Source organism: Gopherus evgoodei, chromosome 3, assembly GCF_007399415.2.
Source record: "Gopherus evgoodei ecotype Sinaloan lineage chromosome 3, rGopEvg1_v1.p, whole genome shotgun sequence".
In the NCBI taxonomy this organism is placed as follows: domain Eukaryota; kingdom Metazoa; phylum Chordata; order Testudines; family Testudinidae; genus Gopherus; species Gopherus evgoodei.
In genome coordinates, this window is record NC_044324.1 from 141,468,955 (window position 1) to 141,494,236 (window position 25,282).

The 25,282-nt window shown below is 45.6% G+C and overlaps 1 protein-coding gene across 1 annotated transcript in view; it reads left to right on the forward strand.

Annotated features, from left to right (window-relative positions):
- The first annotated feature begins 2,559 nt into the window (after nucleotides 1-2,559).
- The window catches only part of PGBD5 (piggyBac transposable element derived 5), an 82,421-nt gene continuing 59,698 nt past the window's right edge, over nucleotides 2,560-25,282 (forward strand). Inside the window, exon 1 of the mRNA XM_030556857.1 lies at nucleotides 2,560-2,938. Coding sequence (XP_030412717.1) covers nucleotides 2,560-2,938 — 379 coding nt within the window. The remainder of the gene's footprint in view (nucleotides 2,939-25,282) is intronic.

Below are 25,282 nucleotides of genomic sequence, written 5' to 3' on the forward strand. Positions count from 1 at the left end.
AGATTAATGGGTGCAGTGATGTAGGTAACTGTTTATCCTGTGTAATATCAGCTACTGGAAAATTACACAGTTCCTTGAGATCCTAGGTAAGAGAATAATATCTTTCTGCAGACACATTGCTTTCTAAGCACACAGTGACTTGATTCTGGAGCTCATATTATTAGTTAGGATTGCAGGCAAACCAGGAAGAGGAAGAAAGAGAGCCAGCTACATCACAAACTCTGTCACAATTGCAAAAGATGGAAGGGTAGTGGTCAACAACTTCCCTATCAGACTTCTCACTTAAAGAAGATGACTAACAAAACTATATTCCTAATTCCTTTAGTACGCAGAACCTGCCAACACCTTTAAAGTGTCTTTTTACTATATAAAGTGATTCTGTAAGATTCTGGGGAACCATGTTTATTGTGGTTTGTGGATTCAGTCTAAAATAGATTTAATTTGTAAGGAGAAATACAAGTATTTTATTTCCTAACTGCCAGCACAGCAAACTGGACTCTGTGAATCAAGCTGCTTAGTCATCATCACCAGTAATAAAGTTTTTGTGGTTCCAGTTATGTCCTAAGAGATAACTGTGTGACTCCATAGTCTTCCAATGATTATCCCAATTATATTTATTTTCCTTCACTTTGTTTTATCTTATGACATCATATTGCTTTTTAAATTAGTTGTAGGTGTATATATGCCTGTTGGAACAACTGCTGCTTTATATCATATTATTAATTAAACACAAGAAAAGCATTTTAAGAGCTCAGTCCTGCAATGTGCTGAACGTTCTGGCCCCAGTCCTGCAATTTGGGAAGCAATTACGTGCTTAACTTTAAGTGTGTGCATAGTCTCGCTGTAGTCAATGGAGCTATTCAGATGATTCAAAATAGACCTATGCTTAGGTGCTTTGCTGGATTGGGGTCAGAGTGCTAGGTCTCCCAAATTCAAGCCCACTCAACCCCCTAAGTTTGATCTCAAGTGGCTATACCAAGTAGTCACAAGAGACTCAATAGCCACACTGCTATTTTAAGTGTGCTAGTAGCCCCATTAGCATAAGTCTGGCTACCCAGGCTTGGGGGCTTGCTCCCAGCTGCAGTGTAGACATACTCACAGAGTCAAGCCCTTGCTTAAAGGGTTACTTCTTCTTCAGTGGTCATTCTGTTGTGCAAAACAGCTAGTTCCTGTGAACTCTGTGAATCTTAATCCCAGCTGGTTTGGGATCAGTGAAAAAATACATTTACAGTGTTGCAAAATTGTTAACTGTGTGTACCCACATGGAGATCATGATGAGTTGGTTTTGAGTCACCATGGCCGGGATCCAAATCTCATTGGATTCAACGGGAATCCTTTCATTAACTTCGATGAGAGGTGGATCAGGCCCCATATGTTGGTTACACATAGTGTTCATTTACATTCATTTATTGTATTAGGCCTTAGTTACAGATGGTTTTCTAGTATTTGTTTTACTAGTGCTCAGCTCAGAATTCATTACTTGCTACAGTAAATTGTAACCCAACCAGTATAGATGTTACTGTCATAATTATCCAGTAAGCCCATGGGAAATATTTTATTACAGAATGGCAGCTTTTAAACACCCCTAAAACTATCCCTGAAGTACCCACATGGGTAACCTATAGAGAGTGTGCCCTTTTCCCTCCTCCCATTTTTTCCAGGCTCAATAGGGGTTGGTGGCTCTCATCAGTATGAAACTGACTTAGCTATAGATGAATGCAATCCTGGAGGAAGAAAGCATGATAGGATAGTGATCATTAATACCCTCATACACCTCAGCTCCGTTTAAGGGCCTGTGTGCTTTTCTGTGTCCTTCCTGCTTCTCCCACTGATTCCTGTTGCTTGTCACAATCCCCCTCCCGGCGCTCAGTCATTATGTAACAAGCACTGCCACACCCCGGGGACCTAGAGGGATGTCAGTCTCCTCCCACTGTCGATGAAAAGTCTCAGCCGCAAGTTGGAAGCGCAGGCTGCACTGGGGCTCCGGGGGCGGGTGGGCTTCAGCACCCCAGCCCGCGGACAGCTCCGTGCGCCCCGGGAGCAGATGGGTGGGGAAGGAAGCGCAGCTCCCACAGGGCGGCTCCCTGCCGGGGGAGGAGCGGAAGAACTCCTCCCCTCCGCCCCTCCAGGGTCTCATCGAGCCGGGGGCGGGGCGGGGCGAGACCCGACCCCTCCCGCTGGCGGCTCTCCCAAAGAGGCTCTGTGACTTTAAATGCGCCGAGACCCGCCCCTTCGGGGTGGGGCGTGGGCGGGCCAGGCCGTCCGGGGCTGCCATATAACCCCACCTCTTGGGTGAGGACTGCGGCTATAATTGGCTGGATGTGGTATTTGGAGATGCTGAGCTGGCTCCTTCCCCCCGTGTCCCTGCACACTCACAGGGGTGGGTTGCGCGGGCGGCAGAGGGAGGCAGGGCTGGGCGGTGGCTCTGCCACTCCCTGCTTCCCTGCCTCGCTGTCCGAGCCGCTCTCGCTGCTGGGCTGCTGCCTGCGGCCGGGCGAGGCAGCGGAGCCGGGCCGCGGGGAGCGGGGGCTGCTGCTGCTGTCGGCGGCGGCGGGGATGATGGCGGAGGGCGGCGGCGGGGGGCCGCGGCGGAAGGCGCTGTCCCTGCTGGAGGCGGCCCGCTCCCGCTACGAGAGCCTGCAGATCTCGGACGACGTGTTCGGGGAGTCGGGCCAGGACAGCAGCGGGAACCCCTTCTACAGCACCTCGGCCGACTCCCGCTCCGCCTCCTCCCAGGACGAGGACGAGGAGCAGCTCGCAGCTGCGGAGGGGCCCGGCCCCCGGGGCAGGGGGCGCTGTGTCCCCAGGGCGGTGGCGGCGGAGCGGCAGCAGGTTCCCGGCGGCGGCTGCCCCGACCCCACGGAGGAAGAGGAGGAGGAGGGGGGCTGGACCCCGACCCTGCGAGACGCCCCACCCCCAGACTTCAAGGATAGCTTCGGTAACAGGCGGGCTGGGGAGCGGGGTGGTGCCTGCAGGGGGGATCCCCTCCCTGGCCTCGCCGGCTGGGGTTGGGGTGCCTGGGCTGCTGCGTGCGGGGAGGGCAGGGAGCCGAGAGACCGGGCTTTGCGGGCAATGCTCAAGGGGCGGCCCCGGCCGGCAAGCGAGAGGCGCAGGGAAAGTCCCTGCTCCGGCGGGAAGGTTAGTGTGGGGGCTGCAGCCAGGGCCTGAGGCTGGAGGGTGGGTGCAGCCGCCGGGCACTTCTGTAGTTTGGTCAGAGGCAGGGCAGGTGGCAGCTCTCATTTCAGGGTGGCTACTTGCAAGAGAGCCCCGATCGTTCAGCTCCTCGGAGCCCTGTGCAGGAGTAAAGGTCGCGGAGCCCCCTGAAATCAGTGCTCCGCGCTTGGCCCCAGATGTCCCGACCACCAAGTATAACTAGCGGGCGGGGTAACGGGCTTAGCAGCGTACGGGAGAAACAGGCTGGTTTGTTCATCCCTGGCCTGGCGCCCGAAACCCCTGGAAGGGGAGGCTGGATCTGCGGGGTTAGTTTGAGAGAGTGCGATCGGTCTGCGTGCCGACCCCTGCCACCTGACTGCGCCTTGGCCTTGTTAAACAAATCGCTCCTGGGGCGGATGCTAGTGAGCACGTTAGTCACTAGGGAGAGAACAGCCCCTTCTCGGGAAGAGTGAGAGCTCGGCTCATCTGCACAAGAGCAGCAGCAGGGTAGGGCTGGCTGTTCAGTCCTTGCCTTTCAGGACAGACAGAGTATATCAATCTCTCCTGTGCACTGGCTGAAAGCTTTATTTGATTTCATTATGATAAAGAATAGCTTCCCTCTTTCAGCCTACTGGCTTTTTTCATTCCTTAGTTATTATGAAGCATGGCTTGTATTTATGTACCAACTGGATAATTGCCTGGACTTAGATGAAATGGTGTCTAACAAGACCCAAGGAGGGCAGCATGTGATTGATCATGAACACTTTGTCTGTTTTTCTTCTCCCCTGATAATTTTGTGATCCTCAGAACAACAGGGCAGGTTATACAATGTGCCCTTGGGAATCTCTGCTGCTTTGCTGGAGTTGGAAGCTGGAAATCCTGCATGTCCTAACATGTACATGGCCTGTGATATAGGGAATATTGTTATACCCACTTTACAGATGGGAGAAGCTGTGGACCAGAATGATTAAGTGACTTGCTCCAGATCACACAAGAAGTCTGTGGCAGCCCTAGGAATAGAACTCAGCTCTCTAACTCTTGTCCTTACCACAAAGCCATCCTTGGCTCTATGCACCACCACACAGGTCTTTGAGAAAGTAAATGTTGAGAGCTCACTGAAGTGATCCGATGTATTATGGCAATGCATGGTATGGAGATTTTAATAGAATGATCTGTGGGAGATGTCATGTTATAGTGGTTTATAGGGAGCCATTCCAACATCGGTCCACTGTATTAATGATTATGTTGTGTGTGTAGCAAGGAAAAGTCATGTAAAAAAACTTGCAGAATGTGAAAAATACAGCAATCAAGTAAAGCTCACAAATAAACCTGTAATATATAGTATTCTGAGATGTTGCATTACTCAACTACTAGCAGCTTGTCCAATTTTATATTTGCTAGCCCAACCCCACTGTTTTCTAATTCTTGATTGTCAGGCTTAATTTATTAATATTGATGAGACGTATCAGAGAAAAGTCTATAAATATCAAATAAATAAATGAAGACTCAAGAAAAGAAAAAGTGCACTTCAACAAACATCCCTGTACCACAGTGTGAATTAAAACAGAGCTAGAGAAAGTAATTTTTTTAGCTAATGTAAAAAGAATCCTAAACTAAGTTAAGCTCCAAATACTATATTGCAATAACATTGTTTTTGACTGACATGTTAACTAACAAAAGCAAGAAGGGCTGCTGCTCCCCTGTCTAATCACTGTAAAATATTAAACAGCAGGTACTAATATAAAACTCTTGTGCATCTTTAAAGTGAATGCTAGTGGATATCCTGGATTCCTCTAATTCTCAAGCATATCTGAGGACACAATTTGGACCATACTTTTTATGGAGTTAAATAAGGATGAAGTAACTTACCATTTAATTTCTTTGCCTTTTGCTAGTATGTACATTTGTGTAACTTTAAAGCCATGATATGCATTTAATATAGAGATGGGATTGACATTTTTATTGCTTCTTTGGAAAAAAGAAAATTAAGTTGATGACCTATTAGCTCATGAGTTCAGATTTACTTAGAATTGAAGGAGTTTGATTTTTGGGAGACAAGTGAACACAGAAGTCTTTGGAGCAAGGAGAATTGCTAATACAGAGTCTGCTTCCACCAACAGTAGATTTGAGAGAAGTTTCTGCTGCTGCTTACTCTGTTTGTGGCATGAACTGCATACAGTATCTATAACAGTGATTAGCTTTGGCAAAAACTTGGTCGAATATGAACATAAGAATGTCCATACTGGGCCAGACCAATGGTCCATCTAGTCCAGTATCCTGTCTTTCAACAATGGCTGGTGCCAGATACTTCAGAGGCAATGAACAAAACGGCACTGTCATCCAGATCCAGCTTCTGGCAGTCAGAGGTTTAGGGACACCCAGAGCACGGGGTTGTGTCCCTGATCATCTTGGCTAATAGCCATTGGTGGACCTATCCTCCAGGAACTCATCTAATTCTTTTTTGAACCCAGTTATACTTTTGACCTTCACAACATCCCTTGGTAATGAGTTCCACAGGTTGACTGTGTAGTGTGAAGAAGTACTTCCTTATGTTTGTTTAAATCTGCTGCCTATTAATTTCATTGGGTGAACCTTGATTCTCATGTTATGTGGAAGGGTAAATAACACTTCTATCACTGTCTCCGTGCCATTCATGATATAATATAACTTTATCATAACCCCCCCCCAGCCTCTATCCAGTCATCTCTTTTCCAAGCTGAGCAGTCCCAGCCTTTTTAACCTCTCCTCATATGGAAGCTGTTCCATACTCCTAATAATTTTTGTTGCCATTCTCTGTATTTTTTTTCCAATTCTGATGTATCTTTTTTGAGATGGGGTGACAAGAATTGTGTGCAGTGGGCGTACCATGGATTTATATAGTGGCATTATATTTATTGCCTTATTATCTATCCCTTTCCTAATGGTTCCTAGCATTGTTAGCTTTTTTTGACTGCTGCTGCACATGGAGTGGATGTTTTCAGAGAACTATCCACAATTACCCCAAGATCTTTCTTGAGTGGTAACAGCTAATCTGGACTCCATCATTTTGTATGTATATTTGGAATTAGGTTTTTCAATGTGCATTACTTTGAATTTATCAACAGGGAATTTCATCTGCCACTTTCTTGCCCAGTCATCCAGTTTTGTGAGATCCCTGTGCTACTCTTCAGTCAGCTTCGGATTTAACTATATTGAGTAATTTTGTATCATCTGCAGACTTTGTCAACTCCCTGTTTACCTCTTTTTCCAGATCATTTATGAATGTTGAACAGCACTGGTCCCAGTACAGATCCTTGTGGGATCTTGCTATTTACTCCTCTCTACTGTGAAAACTGATCCTTTGTTCTTACCCTTTATTTCATATCTTTTAAGCAGGGACTGATCCACGAGACTGCCCATGACTACCTACTTTGTTTAAGAGACTTTGGTGAGAGACCTTGTCAAAGGCTTTCTGAAAGTACAAGTACACTATATCAACTGGATCAGTGGTTCTCAACCAGTGTTCTGCAGCCCCCTGGGGGTCTGAGAGCCCTTTCAGGGGGGCCATGAGACCCCCTTTGGCTGAAACTCAGTGCCCCCCATGGGCTAAAGCCAGGAGCTGTGGGGCTGAAGCCCTGATTCCCGGCGCCCCACGTGGGACTAAAGCTGTGAGTGGTTGGGCTGAATCCCGAGGCCTGGTGGGGCAGAAACCCTGAGCCTATGGGCAGAGTTGGGAGGCACAGGGGGCATTGTTCCCCGCAAACTACAGTGCAAGAGCAGGGTACTCAGGGCAAGGGGCAGCTCCATACACTCCCATGTCCTGTTCTCCCTGCGACTTGGCCAGGTCAGAGGTGGGAACCTGGAGCTGGGCAAGGTGGAGCAGATGCTGCTCTGGCTGGTGCCATGGAGCAGGCAGCCGGTGATGGTGTCTGGGGTTGAAGCTGCTCCTCAGCTCCCAGCCCCTTTAGCTCATGCAGCCAGTAAGAGCCACCAGGGAAGGGGGACCCAGCTCCATGGCTGGCAGAGCTCTCCTGGAACAGGGACTGCAGGGGCGCCCTCCTGGCACACAACCCCTAGCTACTGCTCTCCTTGCATCTTGAGCTACCTCCTGCCTGCACACAGCCCCTAGTTATCTGTCTCCTTTCACTCTGAGCTATTTTCAAACTTTCTGCGCAGAGCCTCCTCCTCCCCCTTTGAGTTATAATTTTTGTTTGTACTCCCCACAACCCAGTCTGTTTGGGTTGTGGGAAGTGGAGGTGGTGCGGAAGCCGTTCCATAGCCCTAATAATTTTTGTTGCCCTATTCTGAACCTTTTCCAATTCCAGTGTATCTTTTTTGAGATGAAACGACCACATCTGCATGCAGTATTCAAGATGTGGGTGTACTATGGGTTTATATAGAGGCAACATGATATTTTCTTTCTTATTATCTATCCCTTTCTTAATGATGCCTAACATTCTGTTTGGTTTTTTACTGCCGCTGCGCATTGAGTGGATGTTTTCAGAGAACTATCCACAATGATGCCAAGATCTTTCCTGACAGCTAATTTGAACCCCATCATTTTGTATGTATAATTGGAATTATGTTTTCCAATGTGCATTACTTTGCATTTATCAACATTGAATTTCATCTTCCATTTTGTTGCCCAGTCACCTGTTTTTGAGAGATCCTTTTATAGTTCTTCGCAGTCTGCCTGGGACTTAACTATCTTGAGTAGTTTTGTATCATCTGCAAATTGTCACCTCACGGTTTATCCTTTTTCTCCAGACCATTTATGAATATGTTGAATAGGACTGGTCTTGTTCAAAAAAAGGAATACTACCGTAGACATCAGAAGATAAGTTGCCGTCAGTGCTAGCCTTCTTCTCCTCCGTGCCTCTGCACACTCTTGTTCTCCTCATAAGATATACCCATATGCACGTGCCCAAAAATGTTAGTAAAATGATATGCTAGAGATTTTCCCTATTGAAAATGTAGATTGACACCTCCCCCTTCAGTAGACACACACACAAAGTATGGCTTATAGTGCACAACTCTGGTTTTGCATGGACTTTTGCTTTTGAAGGCACTTTTCTAATGTGTGTTATGCCCTACAATCTTTGGAGAACACATTCAGGTAGAAGAGAGAACTGCTAGGCAGCAGTCATGTTGACTCTGACTCTTCTAATGACCTTGAAGAGATTTAAACAAACTTTAAATAGTCTTCTTTAACCTACATTTATGGTGTGTGGGGGGGGGGAACATTTTCTAAAAGCTAGATTGTAGGAAACATTCATTTATCGCAAAGAGGTTGTCAGATGTGACTTGACCTCTGTCTGCAGAAGATCACTTGCTGGGTAGATGAAAATCAGGACTTCATGCAGCAGCATAGCACACTCTAAATATGCATGTCAGGAAGCAAAGGATAGCTTTTGATTAATGCAGTGAACTGGTCACATCTTTTGGGAGCTAGCCAATTAAATATTAGTTGCATCTGCAGCTCACTGCTGAAAAAACACGCTGGTAAGCATTAGAGATTTTACTTTAAATAATTCTCATTTCACTATTTCTGCTAGTTCACCAGTAGGCAGCAAAAAAACCAAACTACTATGAAAAGGATTATTTATAGGTGTGCATTAAAGCAGCTTTACTCCATTGTAAATATATTACATTGGGCCGCGTCCACTTCTCAAATTAAATTATTCAGAGCAGCAATATAAATGCTGACTCTGCACATCTGAGATGTGCAATGTCTCCTTGATTATGCGATCATTAAACTTAGTTTCCATTCTTAACTTTACTGAAGAATGTTTGCTGAAGTTGGGTTAGCTGAGGAGGGGGAGAGATGATTCTGTGTAGATAGTTAATGAACCAACTTCCAGTTGGATGGATGAAGGTTACACGATGTTAAGTTTTTCAAGGTGGGGGCTGTCTCTTCCTATGTTTGCATAGTGCATCGTACAATAGGGCTTCAGTCTTCGTTGCTTCCTCTTGGCACTGCTATTATACAAATAAAGAAAATGAATTTGGCTTCTTTGAAATAAGAATAAGGAAAATGTGTTTAGCTCCCTCCATCTAGTCTCCAGTGAACCTCATAATACAACATATTTAGTTAGTATGGAGTCATTCATACACGCTATGTACCAATGTGTTTTGCAAGAATTAAATAGTAACTGAAGAGGGAATGATGAGACATAGCTGAAGGAGAAAAGACAAGGGCTTTTAGTTGAGACTTCAAAGAATAGAATCTTTGGTAAGCAGAGAGATACAGGAAGATTGTGCAGGAGGGAGGAGAGTCAAAGAGATAGTGAGATCACGTGGGGTACGTCTACACTACAGGATAAATTCGAATTAGCTTAAACCGATTTTATAAAACAGATATTATAAAGTCGATTGTGCACGTCCAGACTAGGCACATTAATTCGGTGGTGTGCGTTCGTGGTCCAAGGCTAGTGTCGATTTCTGGAGCGGTGCACTGTGGATAGCTACTGTAAAATAATGAGGCCAATAACGTCGATTTGCGTCCACACTAACCCTAAATCGATATAGTAATATCGATTTTAGCGTTACTCCTCTCGTTTTGTAGGAGTACAGAAATTGATTTAAAGATCCCTTTAAATCGATATAAAGAGCAGTGTAGTGTGGACGGGTGCAGCGTTAAATTGATTTAACGCTGTTAAAATCGGTTTAACAGCGTAGTGTGGACCAGGCCATGGAAAGGGAGAAGACGCCAGTGCTAGAGGAGCAGGGTGGGAGTAGAGAGAGCCCTCGTGGCAGGATGCAGCATATCCATAAAGACTTGTAATAAGGAGAGAAACTTTGCTCTGAATCTTGGAAAGAGTCTGGAATTCTGAGTGATGCAAAGTCACTAAAGAAAGGTCCAGTACAAGAATAGCAGGAAAGATACACTGCAGGAGGTGGAAAAATATTTGAGCATCACTTACTCATCTGTGCCAGATTGTGCTGTAGAATGTGGCCTAAATAGCTCTCTGCTTGTGAATGTGGGTGCAACTTCCCAGACTTCCATGGTGTTTTGCCTATTTATGCCATCAGAGAAATTGGCCTATTTAACTTATGAACCCTAAAATTACTTCAGAGTGTAGAATATTTATAGGAAATAATTTTGCATTCACCTTTGTATAAATTCTCCAATATTTTCCTGGGTGTGTTTGTTATATAATAAATAATACAGTAATAGGACTCAGAACTGCAGAATGATGGTGAATGCATCTGTTGAGATATCAGAGGAAATGTCTGTAGGATGATCTAAAAGTTTTTATGTTTAGCATAATCCACATCTTTATTTAGCAAAGGTTCAGTATCTTCTAGATCTTATGAAATCCAAACATGTGCTTCTGAAGGTTTTATTGGGCCTAACGCAGATTTCTCTCCATCCATCATTGCTAATAGTGTTGATTTCAGTGCAAGACAACCTTGCCGATCTTAAAATGTAATGCAATTTAACTGTCAGTTCCTTTCCCCCACTTTGCATTATTCATGTTCAAGTTCAGCAGCAAAATGCTCGTTACTTAAACTGGGTAGGAGAACCAGATTTTCTGCTCTTAAAATGACAAGCATTCGTACTTTGTATTTAATATGCAAAAGTCAGTAAACACTGCAGATTAAGGGTTCTTCTTCACAATATATCTGTAGCCTTTTGCATAGGAGAAGCATGTTTCCTCCCAGACTGATCTCTTGCATGTGACCAAATGATCTCCCCTCCCCCATCTCCTTTTGAAGGTAATGAAGTGGTCGTTTAAAGGTAGTGAGTGAGCAGCTCTGGGAAGTACGGTCCTCCCTGCACAATACAGGAACAATATAAGAAACAACTATGCCCTGTCAATGTGCCTCAAACTTGAACTGCAGGGACCACCTTGTTGTGTGAGAGCGTGGTCTTTCCATGTCCATTCAGCTCTCTGCCAAGACTAATGAGGCTACTAATCACTGATTAGCTTAGTTAGTCTGTATAGACTTAGCTCACAGAAAGTACTTGCCTAGGTGGCACAGAATTGAAAGAAGCTGGAGGCTTCACTCAGTTGAAACCTTTTCCTTCCATGCTCAACATCCCGCTAAATTCAGTAGGAACAATGAATCCTGCACAAATATGGACTCCCCAGTAGAGAAGTTTGACGCACACCTCAAAGGAATGTTAACAATGGGTATAACCGGATTCCCCAAGAAGACCCGTTCTAATGTCTGTCCTTCCTGCATTCACAAACCAGTGAGTATGTGGTGATTGCTGAAATATTGTTAGGGACCCTTGGCACAGGGCATCAAAGCCAACTAATAAAGATGTTCCATTGTACTCTTATATTCTATTTCTTCTGTGGTTAACTTGTCCCTCTTTTAGCATTGTCAAAGCAGAACACATTAAAATAGAGAACAGCTGTGCTCCAAAAGTAGGTGCAAGGACAAATCAAATAATAGTTCTCCCATTCCTCTATCATTTTACTTTCTTGTGATATGGCATTCTTCTCAGGGAGAGCATCCTTGCTGAGACAAATCTATCATTCCCATTTCATATTTCTTAAAGGACAGGGTATAAGATCCCCTTTCTCTCCCCTCACCCAACATGACCTACCCGGTTATACAGTGGATCTGTGTGGGTGGGAGGAGAACAAGCTTAAGATAGCTGCTTAACGTATCTTGTGACAGTAGCGGTGTCTCTGGCAGCTTCCTAAGGAGAAGACCAGGAAAATGGCAGGCACATGTTAATAGTGTATTAATTGAAGCATTCTTCCAACTCCTGGCCTTCCACATCTCCTTCCTCAGATGTGGCATAGAATTTCACATGACTTTGTATTGATTTAATTTTGCAAAATTATGTTCACTCCTGTATCTTATTTGATAATTGAATAGAAATTGCTTTCATTCACCAGTAATAAGCTGTAGCTGCTCAGTTTGTAGCTACAGGGGGAGGAATGGCGAGAGAGCAGCCGTACATACTTTGGGCAACCCTGTGGCCTAGGAATTGCTTGTAGAGGCTATACCCTGAAGACAAGCGGAAAAGATGCTGTGGTTTGAAAATCAGAGAGAAGGAGCAGGAGATGACACTAGACTAGAACTGGAGAGATGAGTAATACACTATGGAGCTGATCTTCCTTCATGTAAAGAACCTCTCAAACACACTTCATGTTTTCAGGCCAATCAGAAGAGGACTCAAACAATTTCTAATCAATGTGCAATACTCTTAATGTGGAGGCACAGCAGGAGAGCTCCTGACAGGATAGAAAATGCGATCTCAGCAGGGCCATCCCCAGACATTGTGATGTCCTATGCAGCGCCCCCCCCCAGGGGGGCTGGTGTCCCCAGGCCTCCACAAGGGTGTGTGCACACCCAAGGTCTGTGGGGGACAGGGCAGAAACTGCCCCCTAGCATGAGCTGACAGAGAAGAGTGGGTTGGGGCCGGGTCGCTTAACTTCCTGCCATCTGGTGATTGCAGGGCAGGCCTGACCCTGCACTGATGGGGCGGTGGGAAGTAGTGACCTGGCCCCAGCCCGCTCCACTCTGCTCCCCAGGCTCCCAGCCTTGGGACTTGAGGGGCAGAGGGGAACAGCTCCCCAGCACTCGCCGGTGGTGTGGCTGGGAGCTGGCAGAGCAGGCTGGGTCACTCCACTTCCCGCTGCCACATGAGTACGGGGTTGGGCCCGACCCCTGCTGCAGTCCCCCGGGACGTAGCTCAGGGAAAGTGATGGAGTGAGGGCGGGGCTGGGGCAGAGCAGGGGTGGGGGCAGCTTTCCTGGCTGGCTCAGCCGGCTGGGGGATCGGGCTGGCAACTGGAGCAGCACACAGCTGCGTAGTGCCCCAAATTCCCTGGTGTCCTGCGCAGCTGCGTAGTTTGCATATGGGTAAGGATCTCAGATAGGGAAAGTGAATTCTTTCAGCCCTTTAGACTGTTTGTACTGCAGAAGGGGATTGTATAAGCTCTGTAGATCATGTGCAACTTATCCCTTTCAACCCTAGATGGAGTTCACTGAGGCACTCTGTGGGGACAGAATCATGTCAGACAGGAATATGTGAGAGATGTTGAAGCACAGAATACTGTATATGACCTTGCTTGGGGGGAAAAAAAGTTGTGCATTGAACAGAAAGATTTGGTATAAAAGATAATTATGTTATGATGTTTCTTGTGAAGCAAAAGCAGACAAGACTTAACAGCTAGCTGTTGTAAGAGGGATTGATCTCTACTGCATAGGGCACAGAGGCAGATGGATACCAAGTAGATTAAATTAGAGAGATACATTTTGAAATATTGATTTGTGTATTTCTGAGTGAGAGTTCAGGGCCAAAAGGGACCACCTGATCACCTAGTCTGACATCCTGCGTATCACAGACCGCTGAACCCCACCCTTTACTGTGCACAATAACCTGCATTAGGCAGAAGTGTTACAGCCCTCATGGGGTTTAACTATTATGTGCCCCAGACAAACGGTAGGAGGGACTGTGATGCACTAGTATCTGGGGCCCCTTCAGTTGCACGGAATAGATTTAGTGACGTGTACTCAGATGATCCTAGTAAGCAACCTGCACTTTGTGCTGTACAGGAAGACGGAACCCCCCCCACCCCCCGCTAGGTTCCTGCCAATCTGACCTGGGTCAAAAATTCCTTGGTGCCTGTGAAAATGACAGTCAGTATAACTTTGAGCATGTGAGCAAGACACAGCAGCCAAGCAATTGAAAAAGAGACTTGTGTATTGCCTCAGAGGACTAGCCGTCCCTGTCTGGTGTTCCATCTCCAGTCGTAGCCATCTCTGTTTCAAAGAAAGGAATGTGGCTGGAACAAAGTACACTGGGAGCAGGAGTAGGAATCCTTCCTAACCCCTAAACATGACTGGCTGAAGCATTAGTTTTAGAAACATAAGTTGTAGGGTCAGAAGGTATCTCTTGAGTCACCGAGCACAGCCCCCTGTCACTGGAAGCAAACCTGTAAAATTATCCTACTCATACATTTATGAATCTCTTTTAGAGTTTACCTGTGGTGCTCACTGTTGCAGAAAGTCAAAGCAAATACCACCATTGTATTTTTTAAAAGGGCTGGCTGACTCTGACCATGAACAACTCTTGTAGCTGTGCAGACTAGGGCCCACGCTCAGCAGGACACTTAAAGCATCTATTGAGCTTTGAGAATGTGATTAGTCCCAGTGATGTAAATGGAACTTTTCAGATGCAGATAGTTACTAGCATACTTAAGGGCCTTGCTGAGTTAGGCCCTAGATGAGATAATCAAGTCTATGTCAGGGCATAAATTGACTTTCTGTAATGGTGTTTCCAGATGCACAACTCTTTCCATGTATATCATTGTGTAAATGGCTAGATGCATTTGGGAATAGGGGATCAGAAGCCGGATCACTTCCTTCTGCTGTGTTAGATACTGGCCACTGCTAGAACCAGGATGCCAAACTACATAAATTAATAATCTTATTTGGCTTGTCTAATTTTACTCTCCCAGGCTCCGAACCCTTTCCTAGTGACGGTGTGGTGTGGTTTTCGTTTGTTTTTTTGCATATTCAGTTTTCTCAGTATAACACCCAGTTGACTAGGGTTGAAAGAGAAGACATCTAAGCTTCTCCAGATGGAAGAATGCTGTTCTTTAAAGCTTGAAATTAAGTTCTGCAGGGCCATTATCAGTAGAATTATTTTTAGGTTGAATCAAAACAAAAGATTCAGATGAGCTGAGCCTGGAAAACCAGCTGGGTTTCGGACCCAATACTGCTGAATATGTTGTATGGTTTTGGATAAATCCCAAATCAAACTTTCAGTGTTGTTGCCATGTATCCTAGTTGTTTGAGTTGCTGGACTGTTGGTTGCTTGATAAGCTCACTAAAGAAAACCGAACAAACCCAAGTGACCAGTAGCAACCTATATTAGTGGTCCCCAACCTTTTCAGTGTGGCGGGCACCTGACGACTAGTGACCGAGAAGCGTGGCTGCCGGACAAGCAGCCACTAAAATGCTGCCGAAAATCAGCGGCATTTTGGCGGCAGCGCTTCTTGACGTTGCCACTTTTCGGCAGCTGCTTTTCCGGCAGCCAGTAGGTGGGCGCACATAGATGCCACGGCAGGCACCATGGCCATCTGTGGGCACCGTATTGGGGACCCCTGACCTGTATGGTGCTAACTTTCACATGATTTCAGTTCTTCCTTTTAGGCTGTAAAGGGAGGAAGAACGTCTCTCTCTAAAAGCTCTCCCGTGATTCCCCCTGGCTAACTGGAAAAGCAGTGATGACAGGCTCTAGAGTGAGCCACATCCTGCTTTCTCCATCTGACAGTAGATGGGTGTGCATGAGAGTAATAAGGAATGACCCTCTTCCAAGACAAAATCTGCTCAACCTATTTCTACGTCGTTGGGCACTGACTTGCTGTCTGGTGTCATCTTTAGTAACAGTTAAGGCTAAGATTTTTGTCACGGGTATTTTTAGTATAAGTCATGGACAGGACACAGGCAATAAAGAAAAATTCATGGAAACCCATGACCTGTCCCTGACTTATACTAAAAATATCCCTGACAAAATGGGGAGGGAGGAGGGTCCTGCACCCACAGCTGCTGGGGCTCCTGAGTTCCCCCTGCCACCTGTGGCGACTGGGAGTTGCAGTGTCTCCTCATGGCAGCGGAGAGGTCAGTGGTTCCCCCCACAGTCTGCCATAGCTAGGCAGCTGCTGGGGGTCCCCCCCCTCCGGCCACACCCAGCAGCTTGGAGCTCTGGGTGACTCCTACCCCCAGTGGGGGCTAGGAGCTGTGGGGGTCCCCCTGCTGCCCAGCAGCTGAGAGCGCCAGCCCCACTGTCCTGGGGCTGAAGTGGAAATGTCATGGAGGTCTCTGGAAGTCATGGATTCCATGACCTCCATGACATAATCGTAGCCTTAGTAACAATCTAAGACAGGGATTCTCAAACTTTTAAGCCTTGTCAGTTGCTTCAAAAGAACTACTAATCCTTCCCACACTGATTACGCACCGCCTGTGCTGCAGCAATTGTTCTTGCTTGCATCAGAGAGGACAGCACTGAAAAGATGAAAAATAACATGGTATTGCTGCTTGGTTAGATTGCCATCTGTGCTGTCTATTTGCGTTCCCTGCCTGTAGACCGCTCCTGGCTCCTGATGCCTGCATTGCTAGAACCCCTTCAGCTTGCTTTGTGGTTTCATCCTGTCTATGTGTTTGCTGCCTTTTCAATGTGGGGGACACCTGCAAAGCTGACCATGGCCGAATTTACATTAGAGAAACACTTGACAAAGAAAGGCACGAAGCAGCTGTGCAAAGATTGGTGTGTTGTTGTTTTTTTTTGCAGGGGCTGGGTTGAGAGAAGCCTTCTAGATGCCCTAGAAGAGTTATGTAGTGGCCTATAATTAGCAGGAAATACTGTTACTGCATTTCTGGTAGCTTGTGCTTTCCATTTCTGTTTTTCAGCCTGTTGCCTTTTGTTGTCTTTCATCAGATATTTAAACTGTAATCTCTTCATTGTGTGTACAGAGCTTAGCACAATGAGGCCTCAGTGCGTTACTGCAGAAGAAATAAGAACTATGACAAAAGTGCCTCTGTGGACCAAAATGCTCCATAGACCCCCAATGTAATAGAGACACCAATGCAAGAACATTTGACCTAACAGATGCATTCTGTGGTGAGAGTGCCCCAAAGAGATTGTCATTGTTGCTATATTGGTCTTTATTGCTCTTTGAAATCAATGGAGCTACCCTGATTTATATCATCAGAGGGTCTGGCCTGGTATCTCTAAAAGTACTGGTTGCATAGCCAAGCCTATTTATTTCTCTGTTCTGCTCTCCTAACAGAATCTTCCTCTGTGTTGCATTTAGAGGCAGGATGAAGCTACAGCATTCAGATTGGAAACGCCTCAGGGTTCATGGCTGCTAACTTGGGGTTTTAGTTTGGTCCATTAAACTGGTTAAGGCTCATTTGCAAGATTCAGATCCTGGTTTGGATTTTTTACTCTGCCTTTTTGATGGGTTCAGATCTGGGATTGTGGCTGTATCTGCACTGCTGCATTTTCTAAACGTAGTATGCAGATTCTGCATTTTAAGGTAAAATGCAAGCATTGGGGAAGCAGTGTGATTCCAAACTGTAGTGTTTGCAGTATCATGCTATTCACAGTCTATATAACTTTTGCTCCCCTGGATTGGGAACAGCGAGGAAGTCATGTGTGCAGTCCCTGGAAAAGGTCTCTTAAGTGCTCAGTAGATTTGTAGATTGCAAGGCTGGAATAGATTGCTCTTATCTAGTCTGACCTCAAAGTAGATGTCTTTCTATTCCGTTAGGGCAAAATTCTACCGTGTAGAGGGCCAGTATAAGGCTTATGTGCCCCTTACTGTTGTCAACTCTTGCAATTTTTATCACAAGTCTTCTGAAAATTTAGGTGGGATTTTGTTCTTAATACCTCAGTGCTCAGTTTCAAGTGATTATATCAGAATCCTAGTTTTCATTTAAAAAACAGTAAGTTTCTAGCCTTCATGTTTTCAGATAATGTTTCAAAGTGACCCATGGGCACCCTACCTTCTCAAATCAGAGGGCAAATAAAAAGCAACCCAAATCTAATTTTTATTTCATGATTTTTAAGACAATCTAAGTCTTTGGGGGCCCTGACTCAGTATTTTATGAATGCTTAGGGCAGGGGACTGGCAACCATGCTCTTTAGACCCACTTAAGCCTCCAAAATAGGGCTTAAGTGATGCATAGGCCCTGTGCTAGTGAATTTCACCTCTCATGACAAATGCTGAGAGGCTTTTCCAAATGAATATTAACCAAAAGAATGGAGTCTCCAAAATGAACCAGTGGAGTGGTGTGAAAGTGATGGTGGGGTATGGGGCAAGATAGGAGTTTCCAGAGTTGCATAGGGAAAACAGATGACTCACAAACCTCTGGAGAGGAAGATGCAAGCCATTTCACTGATTTCGAACTTTGTATCCACTAACCTGATAGAGCAGTTTGCTTTTGAGGACAGACTGTGGGTCCAAAATAGTGTGCAATAAAGTGTTTTTGTGTCATGAAACTAGTAGCGGGCATTGAGGGGTTTTTAGGCATCTAAATAATGAATATGAAATAAATCCTTGAAGCTGCTAGTACTGCTGGCTAGACTGGACCATCATGGAATTTTCCATTAGTATTTTTTTAAGGACCAGACTGTGTGACTTTTTAATCAATGAAGGAAATCTTAGTTTAACAATAAAAAGTTCCTTTTAGACATCTGAATGTAGTCACCTACATTAAGGGGAAGGATCTGATAGAATTTTGTGGGTATATATTGAAATTGTGGGATACAGACTGAACATGCCTTTTGACTTATTGATAGCTCTTTTTCCAACATCTACCTTTTTTTGAAAGATTAGTACAAAGGGAGACAGTTGGATATTGACCTGAAATGTGCTGACTTCAAGCAGCGGATCACCAATTGCTCTAACACATCATTTTTTCCCCAAGATAAAAAAGATGAAGATAAGAATCCATTTCTTTTATGCTGAGACTGGCTGGTGAAGGAAAAACTCCTAAGCACAGCATTTTTGATCTGGAATGGAGCATGAAGCAAGAACACCAGAATTGTACTAACCTTTACTTCAACGTTATCTGTATCCACTGACTCCTTTCAGTCCGTGCTATGACTTTTTCCTATACTGTCTGACTGTGCTACAGTATTTAGTTGTCTAATAGCACTTAGCTTCTTAGAATGTTCCAGACTGGCTTCCAGATGAATGCTATATTTTATATTTACTAATATAACTTATATTGGGGGTGATTAATATTGCCTGACACTTCCCATTATAATACCCTGCTTTCAGTTACTTATAACTTTTCTTATACTTTAACTGTTTGGGCTGAAATTTTCCATGTCAGATGTCTGCCTCAGGGTTGGGGATTTTAGTATTTCAGTTAAAACAATTCAGCCATTTCCAAGAATGAAGGAGGGAAAGACATTGTTTTGCCCGTATGAAAATAGTGGTGACCTTTTCTTTGAAAAGCACTAGCTCCCCTCCCCCATGCTTTGGTGCAAAGGCTTTAAATTTGGCTGGGGAGTGGCCGCTGTGTTAGGGATGTGCCTTTTGCTGTCACTGTGAAAATTCATCCTTATATTTTTTTTTTTGTTTGTTTTTGGCCAAGTTATAAGCCACTGAAAAATTGCAGCTCACACCTGCTCAGTAAAGACTGCTTGGATTTTATCAGCTAAATACTCTGAATATTCTGCCTGGGCATGTTCCAGCCTGGGGCTGAGCAGGACTTGCTCTGCAATTGAAGCTCTGGGCACCTGAACTGAGAGCGGGGAGCCTGTCTCTCCTGCACTCAGTGACTCATCTGCTGAGCCTAGGCAGTGTAGAGGAGGAAAAACTAGTATGTAATCAGAGACTGTATCATAATGCATATACTCAAGGGGGGCCAAATTGTGACCTTAATTCTGGCATTTTCAAACTTTTGAGTGTCTGACTTTATTAAAATTCCAATCTTCTTTTAACACGTTTTGTATGTAAAATTAGATATAAAGTTATCCTAATCTTTAATTCCTGTGGTCTTCCCTGTACATCCTGTCTCCTCTCTCTGTCTTATTTAGACTGTGAGGTCTTTGGGGCAGAGACTGCATATTTTTGTTTCACACACATGCTTGTTTCACATACTGATGCTTAAATAAGAGAAATTACCATGTGTGGAGGAGATGGCCATATGATAAATGCACTTTATCACGCACCTTTGATCTGGTGCTGGGTGAGTCGTGAGCGGGTTGGGCATTTTTAAATAATATGTAGGGATACAAAAGTGTCTAATCAGCGTCTACATTTCAGTTGTATGGATAATCCTGTCCCAAATCTCACTGCAGAGGTAGAAAGATCATTTAAAAAAAAAATATATCCAGGTGCTACAGAAGAGAGGGAAGACAAGTGAAAGAAGGTACCCAGTCTACAGAGAAAGCAATTACATGTAATTTAAGATGACTAAGCCAAGAATTTGGACCACGATTTCTGAGTAGTTCTCTTCTCTTTGGGCTGGGTCTTCTGGTCACTCTCTTACTTTTCTGTCTGGCTTTTTCCCCCTGACCTGTTCTATACAATCTCCTTCAGAGTCACAAAATTATAGTCCCTGAGAGAGGAAGAGGGGAGCAAAAATAAGTGGGCACCAGTATTTCTCCAAGCATTGCTGGTGTTTTATTACTTTCCTTTCCTTTCTCTCTCCTTCGCTTGTGGAGCTGGTTGATTCTCTGTCACCCTGCGTCTTGTGGAGTCACTTACACTATAGGAAAGCAGGTGTGAAAAGCTACCAGCTACTAGTGTTTTACACCCACTTCCCTTCACTGTGCACTTGTGTAGCCATTTACACCAGGTGCCGAGTAACAGTGAATTGGGCCCTGCCTTACTCTGTACTCAGCAGGAAACAGTTCAAGCTGTGCTTCTCCTGGTCTAGCTGACCCTGATAGTGGGATTCTGTGGTGTGAATCTTGAACTGGTAAATCTAGTCAGCAGCTGCCATTAAATCCCCTGACAGGCTTTGTGGTTTTACATCAGATTCTCGTATTTAAAATGCTTTTCTCTTCTGTTTCTTTGGGGGGGGGGGAACTCACCCAAACAAAAAGAGAAACTACCAACTACACAAGAGAAACAGTGAAAATGATTATAAACAAAGTGCTGTCTAATGTGCATAGTGAACAAAATGAGACAGTTTAGGTTCTTACGATCTCATCACTCTAGGTCTGAGTGCCTTGTAAAAATTAAAAAGTTTATCCTCAACACTGTGAAGTAGGGCAGTATGATTAGCATCCCCACTTTATAGGCACAGAGACATAGGCCCTGATCCAGCAAAGCATTCAAGTAGGTGCTTAATTTTAGGGTACAAATAGTCCCATTCATGTGCTTAAAGTTAAGCATGTGCTTTACTGGATCAGGGCCTAAATGACTTGCCCAAGGTCAGAAAGGAGGTCTGTGGCATTGCCAACAATTTAACCCGGATCTCCTGAGTAGTACATCAGAATCTCAGCCATGAGTTTATCCTTCCTCTCAAAAAAACAGGATTTTTTTTTCTCTATTCTCTGTCAGCTACGGTAACCTTAGAGGTTATTTGCAACAATAGCAGGTTAAAAATAAATGTTCAGGCAGATGTGTGAAATTTTTTTTTAAGTTGATGGTGTCCTTTTAAGCAAATGAAATAGAAATACATGAGAGTGTAAGTGATGCTATTATTACTGCTAACGATGCCTGGAAATGTGATATCAAGGGAGATTAATCCGTTACTCGAGAGAAAAGAGAAAAAAATATTGAAGAAATTGAACTTAGGCTCTCATGCATGTATTTTGGAGTTTCCTGCTAATCAGCATGAATCGATCAAAACTGCAAAAACAATTAAAGTAAACATGTCAAAGATAAAGACAGGCCAAACTAATAATCACAAAGGAAAACAGATCCATTATGTCAAGGAGGGGAAGTTCTTGCTCAATCCACCTCTGTTTCTGGGAACAATCACGCTGAAAGCTTCTTACTGAAGCAAAACATAGAACTGCAAAATGACTCTCTCAGTATTGCTAACCCCTTGTGTTCAAAAATCATGTGTAGCACCAAAAAATGTCATGTAAAAACCAGGATAAATCACATTCTATTTTTGCTCACTGTCTGGTTTGAACCTTTAAGCAAGCCCTGTCTCCCCAGTTTGTGTACTATGTTCAGTTGAAAAGTCAACCGTAAGTGTGCGCAAACAAATGCAGACATCCCCTGGTTCTGCTTCCAGGGTATGTCTACACTGCAGCCAGAGGATGTGATTTCCAGCGTGTGGAGACCATCTTACACATGATAGTGCATTAGCTCAAATCACAGCTAAAAAGCTGCAGTAGCTGCAGTAGCTCGGACTAACAGAGTACAATCCTGTCCAAGGGGAGGTCTACACTAGAAGCACTACATCAGCGGAGCTGAACTGATGCAGTTGTACTGCTGTAGCACGTCTGGTGAAGACGCTCAGCGCTGACAGGAGAGCGCTCTCCCCATCAGCATGATTACTCTACCTTTGTAATAGGCGGTGTGGACAGTGCTTAGGTCGCTGGGAGGTGTCTTTTTAACACCCCTGAGCGACGTAAGTTAGATAGATGTAAGCGGTAATGTAGGTTTGCCCCAAGATCCTAGGCATGTACTCAGGTGGCTAGCCTGAGCCACTGTGGCTACACTACTCTTTTTTGCATGCTGGTTCAATCAAAGCTAGCACATGTAAATCTACAGAAGCTGGAAATTACACCTCCCAGCTGCAGTGTAGACATACCAACAGTCACCAAACTCCTGAGATGAAGGAGACATCACAGTCTCTCTCCTTATGCATTTGTGTGTGTAGAACTCATCTGCTCAAATGTTCATGGAAGGGGCACAGGCTTGACCAGCACAAATTTAAGCGAAATACTCATGGACATCTGTTTGGGCTATTGTCCCATTTCTAATATTTGCATTTTTATAGGCATCACCTAAGGTTTTTTTTAAAAGGTGTAAAGTAACACCTTTCAGTTGAAGGTCTGGGTACAAGTGGAGTTGATATTTCAAGATCTACAGCTGTAAGGAAAATCTGTAGAGCAGGGGTTGGCAACCTATGGCACGCCAGCAGCGGGCTGAGCAGGGCCGGTGGCCGAGACCCTGGCAGGCAGCAGCGTGCCATTAAAAATCCTGCCAGGCTCAGCCTGCTCTTCTCTGCACCACCACCACCACTCTCTCTCCTGCAGGGGCAGGGGACAGAAGCTTGGTCCTGACGGCTGCTGCTGCAGGGCAGCCTCCACTGGCAGCCAAGCTCCCTCTTACCCTGTCTCTTCCCCCAGTGTGCTGGGTTCCTGCCCCTCCTCCTCTCCCTCCCTGCCGGCGGGGGGTGGGGGGGAACAGCTGATGGCCCTGTGTCATGGTATAATTCCCCATCTGAACCTTGGCGTCCAAAAGATGGGGTACCAGCATGAATTCCTCTAAGCTCAATTACCAGCTTAGTACTCGTAGCGCTGCCACCAACCAGGAATTCCAGTGCCTGGTACACTCTGGTCCCCCCAAAACCTTGCCCAAGGAACCCCAAGCCCCAGACCCTCTGGATCTTAACACAAGGAAAGTAAACCCTTTCCCCCACCGATGCCTCTCCCAGGCTTCCCCTCCCTGGGTTACCCTGGAAGATCACTGTGACTCAAACTCCTTGACTCTTTAAACAGAGAGGAAAATTCACCTTCCCCCCTCCTTCTCTCTCCCCCTCCCAGACTCTCCCTGAGAGAGAAAGTAATCCTAACACAGAGAGAAATTAACCTCTCCCCCTTCCCTCCTTTCTCCCCACCAATTCCTTGGTGAATCCAGACCCAGTCCCCTGGGGTCTCACCAGAATAAAAAAAAAGATTAGGTTCTTAAACAAGAAAAGCTTTTAATTAAGAAGGAAAAACAGTAAAAATTATCTTTGTAAATTTAAGATGGAATATGTTACAGGGTCTTTCAGCTATAGACACTGGGAATACCCTCCCAGCCTAAGTATACAAGTACAAATTAAAATCCTTCCAGCCAAATACACATTTGAAAACAAACATAAGCCTAACTCGCCTTATCACCTAGTACTTACTATTTTGAATCTATAAGAACCTGTATCAGGGAGATTGGAGAGAAAGCTGGTTGCACGTCTGGTCACTCTCAGAACCCAGAGAGAACAACAACCAAACACTAACAGCACACACAAAAACTTCCCTCCCTCAAGATTTGAAAGTATCCTGTCCCCGGATTGGTCCTCTGGTCAGGTGACAGCCAGGCTCACTGATCTTGTTAACCCTTTACAGGCAAAAGAGATAAGTACTTCTGTTCTGCTAACCCTTGTCTGTTTATGACATCCTGGAGAGGGAGAGGAGAAGGAACTGCAGACACAGGGTGCTCACTGCTCTGGAGAAGAGGCAGGGACGGGGCCTTAGGGAAGCAGGGTGGAATCAGGGCATATCCCCTCCAGCCCCCTGCCGTGAGCCGCTCAGGGCAGGGGGCTGGGAGCATCCCCACGACTCCAGCCCATGCCCCCTGCCCTGACTCCTGAACCCCTGCACACACACCAAGCCCTCTGCCCTTAGCCCTGCACCCGCCCACGACCCCAGTGCTGACTCCTGCAACCCCCACATGTCCCCAGCCCTCTGCCCTGACTCCTGCACCCTTCTCACACATCCCCACACCCATTCCCTGACTCTTGCACCGCCCACATCTCCACCCTGAGCACCAAACAGAAGTTCCTTCCCCTCTGTGCCCCCCCCCCCGTCCATTCCCACCTGCACCCCTCACACCAAATGGGAGCTGCTCAGGTAAGCACACCCAAACTTCCTGCCCCAGCCCTGAGCCCCCTCCCTCATTCTAGCTCCTGGCCAGACCCTACACCCCAACTCCCAGCCTGCTCCTTCACCCCCAGGCCTCTCCCAGCTCAGTGCACTCCCACCCTCGGCTCTGCAGAGAGAAAGGAAGAGAATGGGCTAAAACCAGGGAGAAGGTAGGTACGCACTCTATGTGCACAGGGCCCGGACCCCAGACCAGCAGTGAGCTGAGTGGGTCTGGAACCCTGGCTCGCAGGAGCCGGCAGACGGAACCCCATACTGGCAGCGGGCTGAACCCTCCGCAGCCGGTCTGAGGTCCTGGGCGCCAGTCCTGCTCAGCCCACTGCCTGTCTGGGGTTCTGGCTGCTGGCCCCTTGCCAGCTGGGGTCCCGGCCACAGGCCCCGCTCAGCCCGCTGCCAGCCTAGGTGAATGGAACCCCAGGCCGGCAGCGGGCTGAGCAGGCCAGCAGTGTAAGATCAACATTTTAATTTAATTTTTAAATGAAGCTTCTTAAACGTCTTTAAAACCTTGTTTAATTTATATACAACAATAGTTTAGTTATATAGACTTAGAGACCTTCCAAAAAATGTTAAAATGTATTTTACTAGCACACGAAACCTTAAATTAAAGCGAATAAAAAGACTTGGCACACCACTTCTGAAAGGTTGCTGACCCCTGCTGTAGAGAGAAAATTCATGCTTGCTGAAGAACACCGAGGGGTAATGGATTACTTAAGCTTGAGATGATTAAACAAGATACACTGATGTGATAAAGAGTGTCATAAGAACCACAGGGAAGAATGTATCTCCCTGTCCCCACCTGGGAAATATTCTAGTTTAAGTTTGGGACTGGCTGACACCAGACTGCGAAGACCATGGCGTTGGCCCTGCTCAGGAGCACAATGTTGTCACCTCC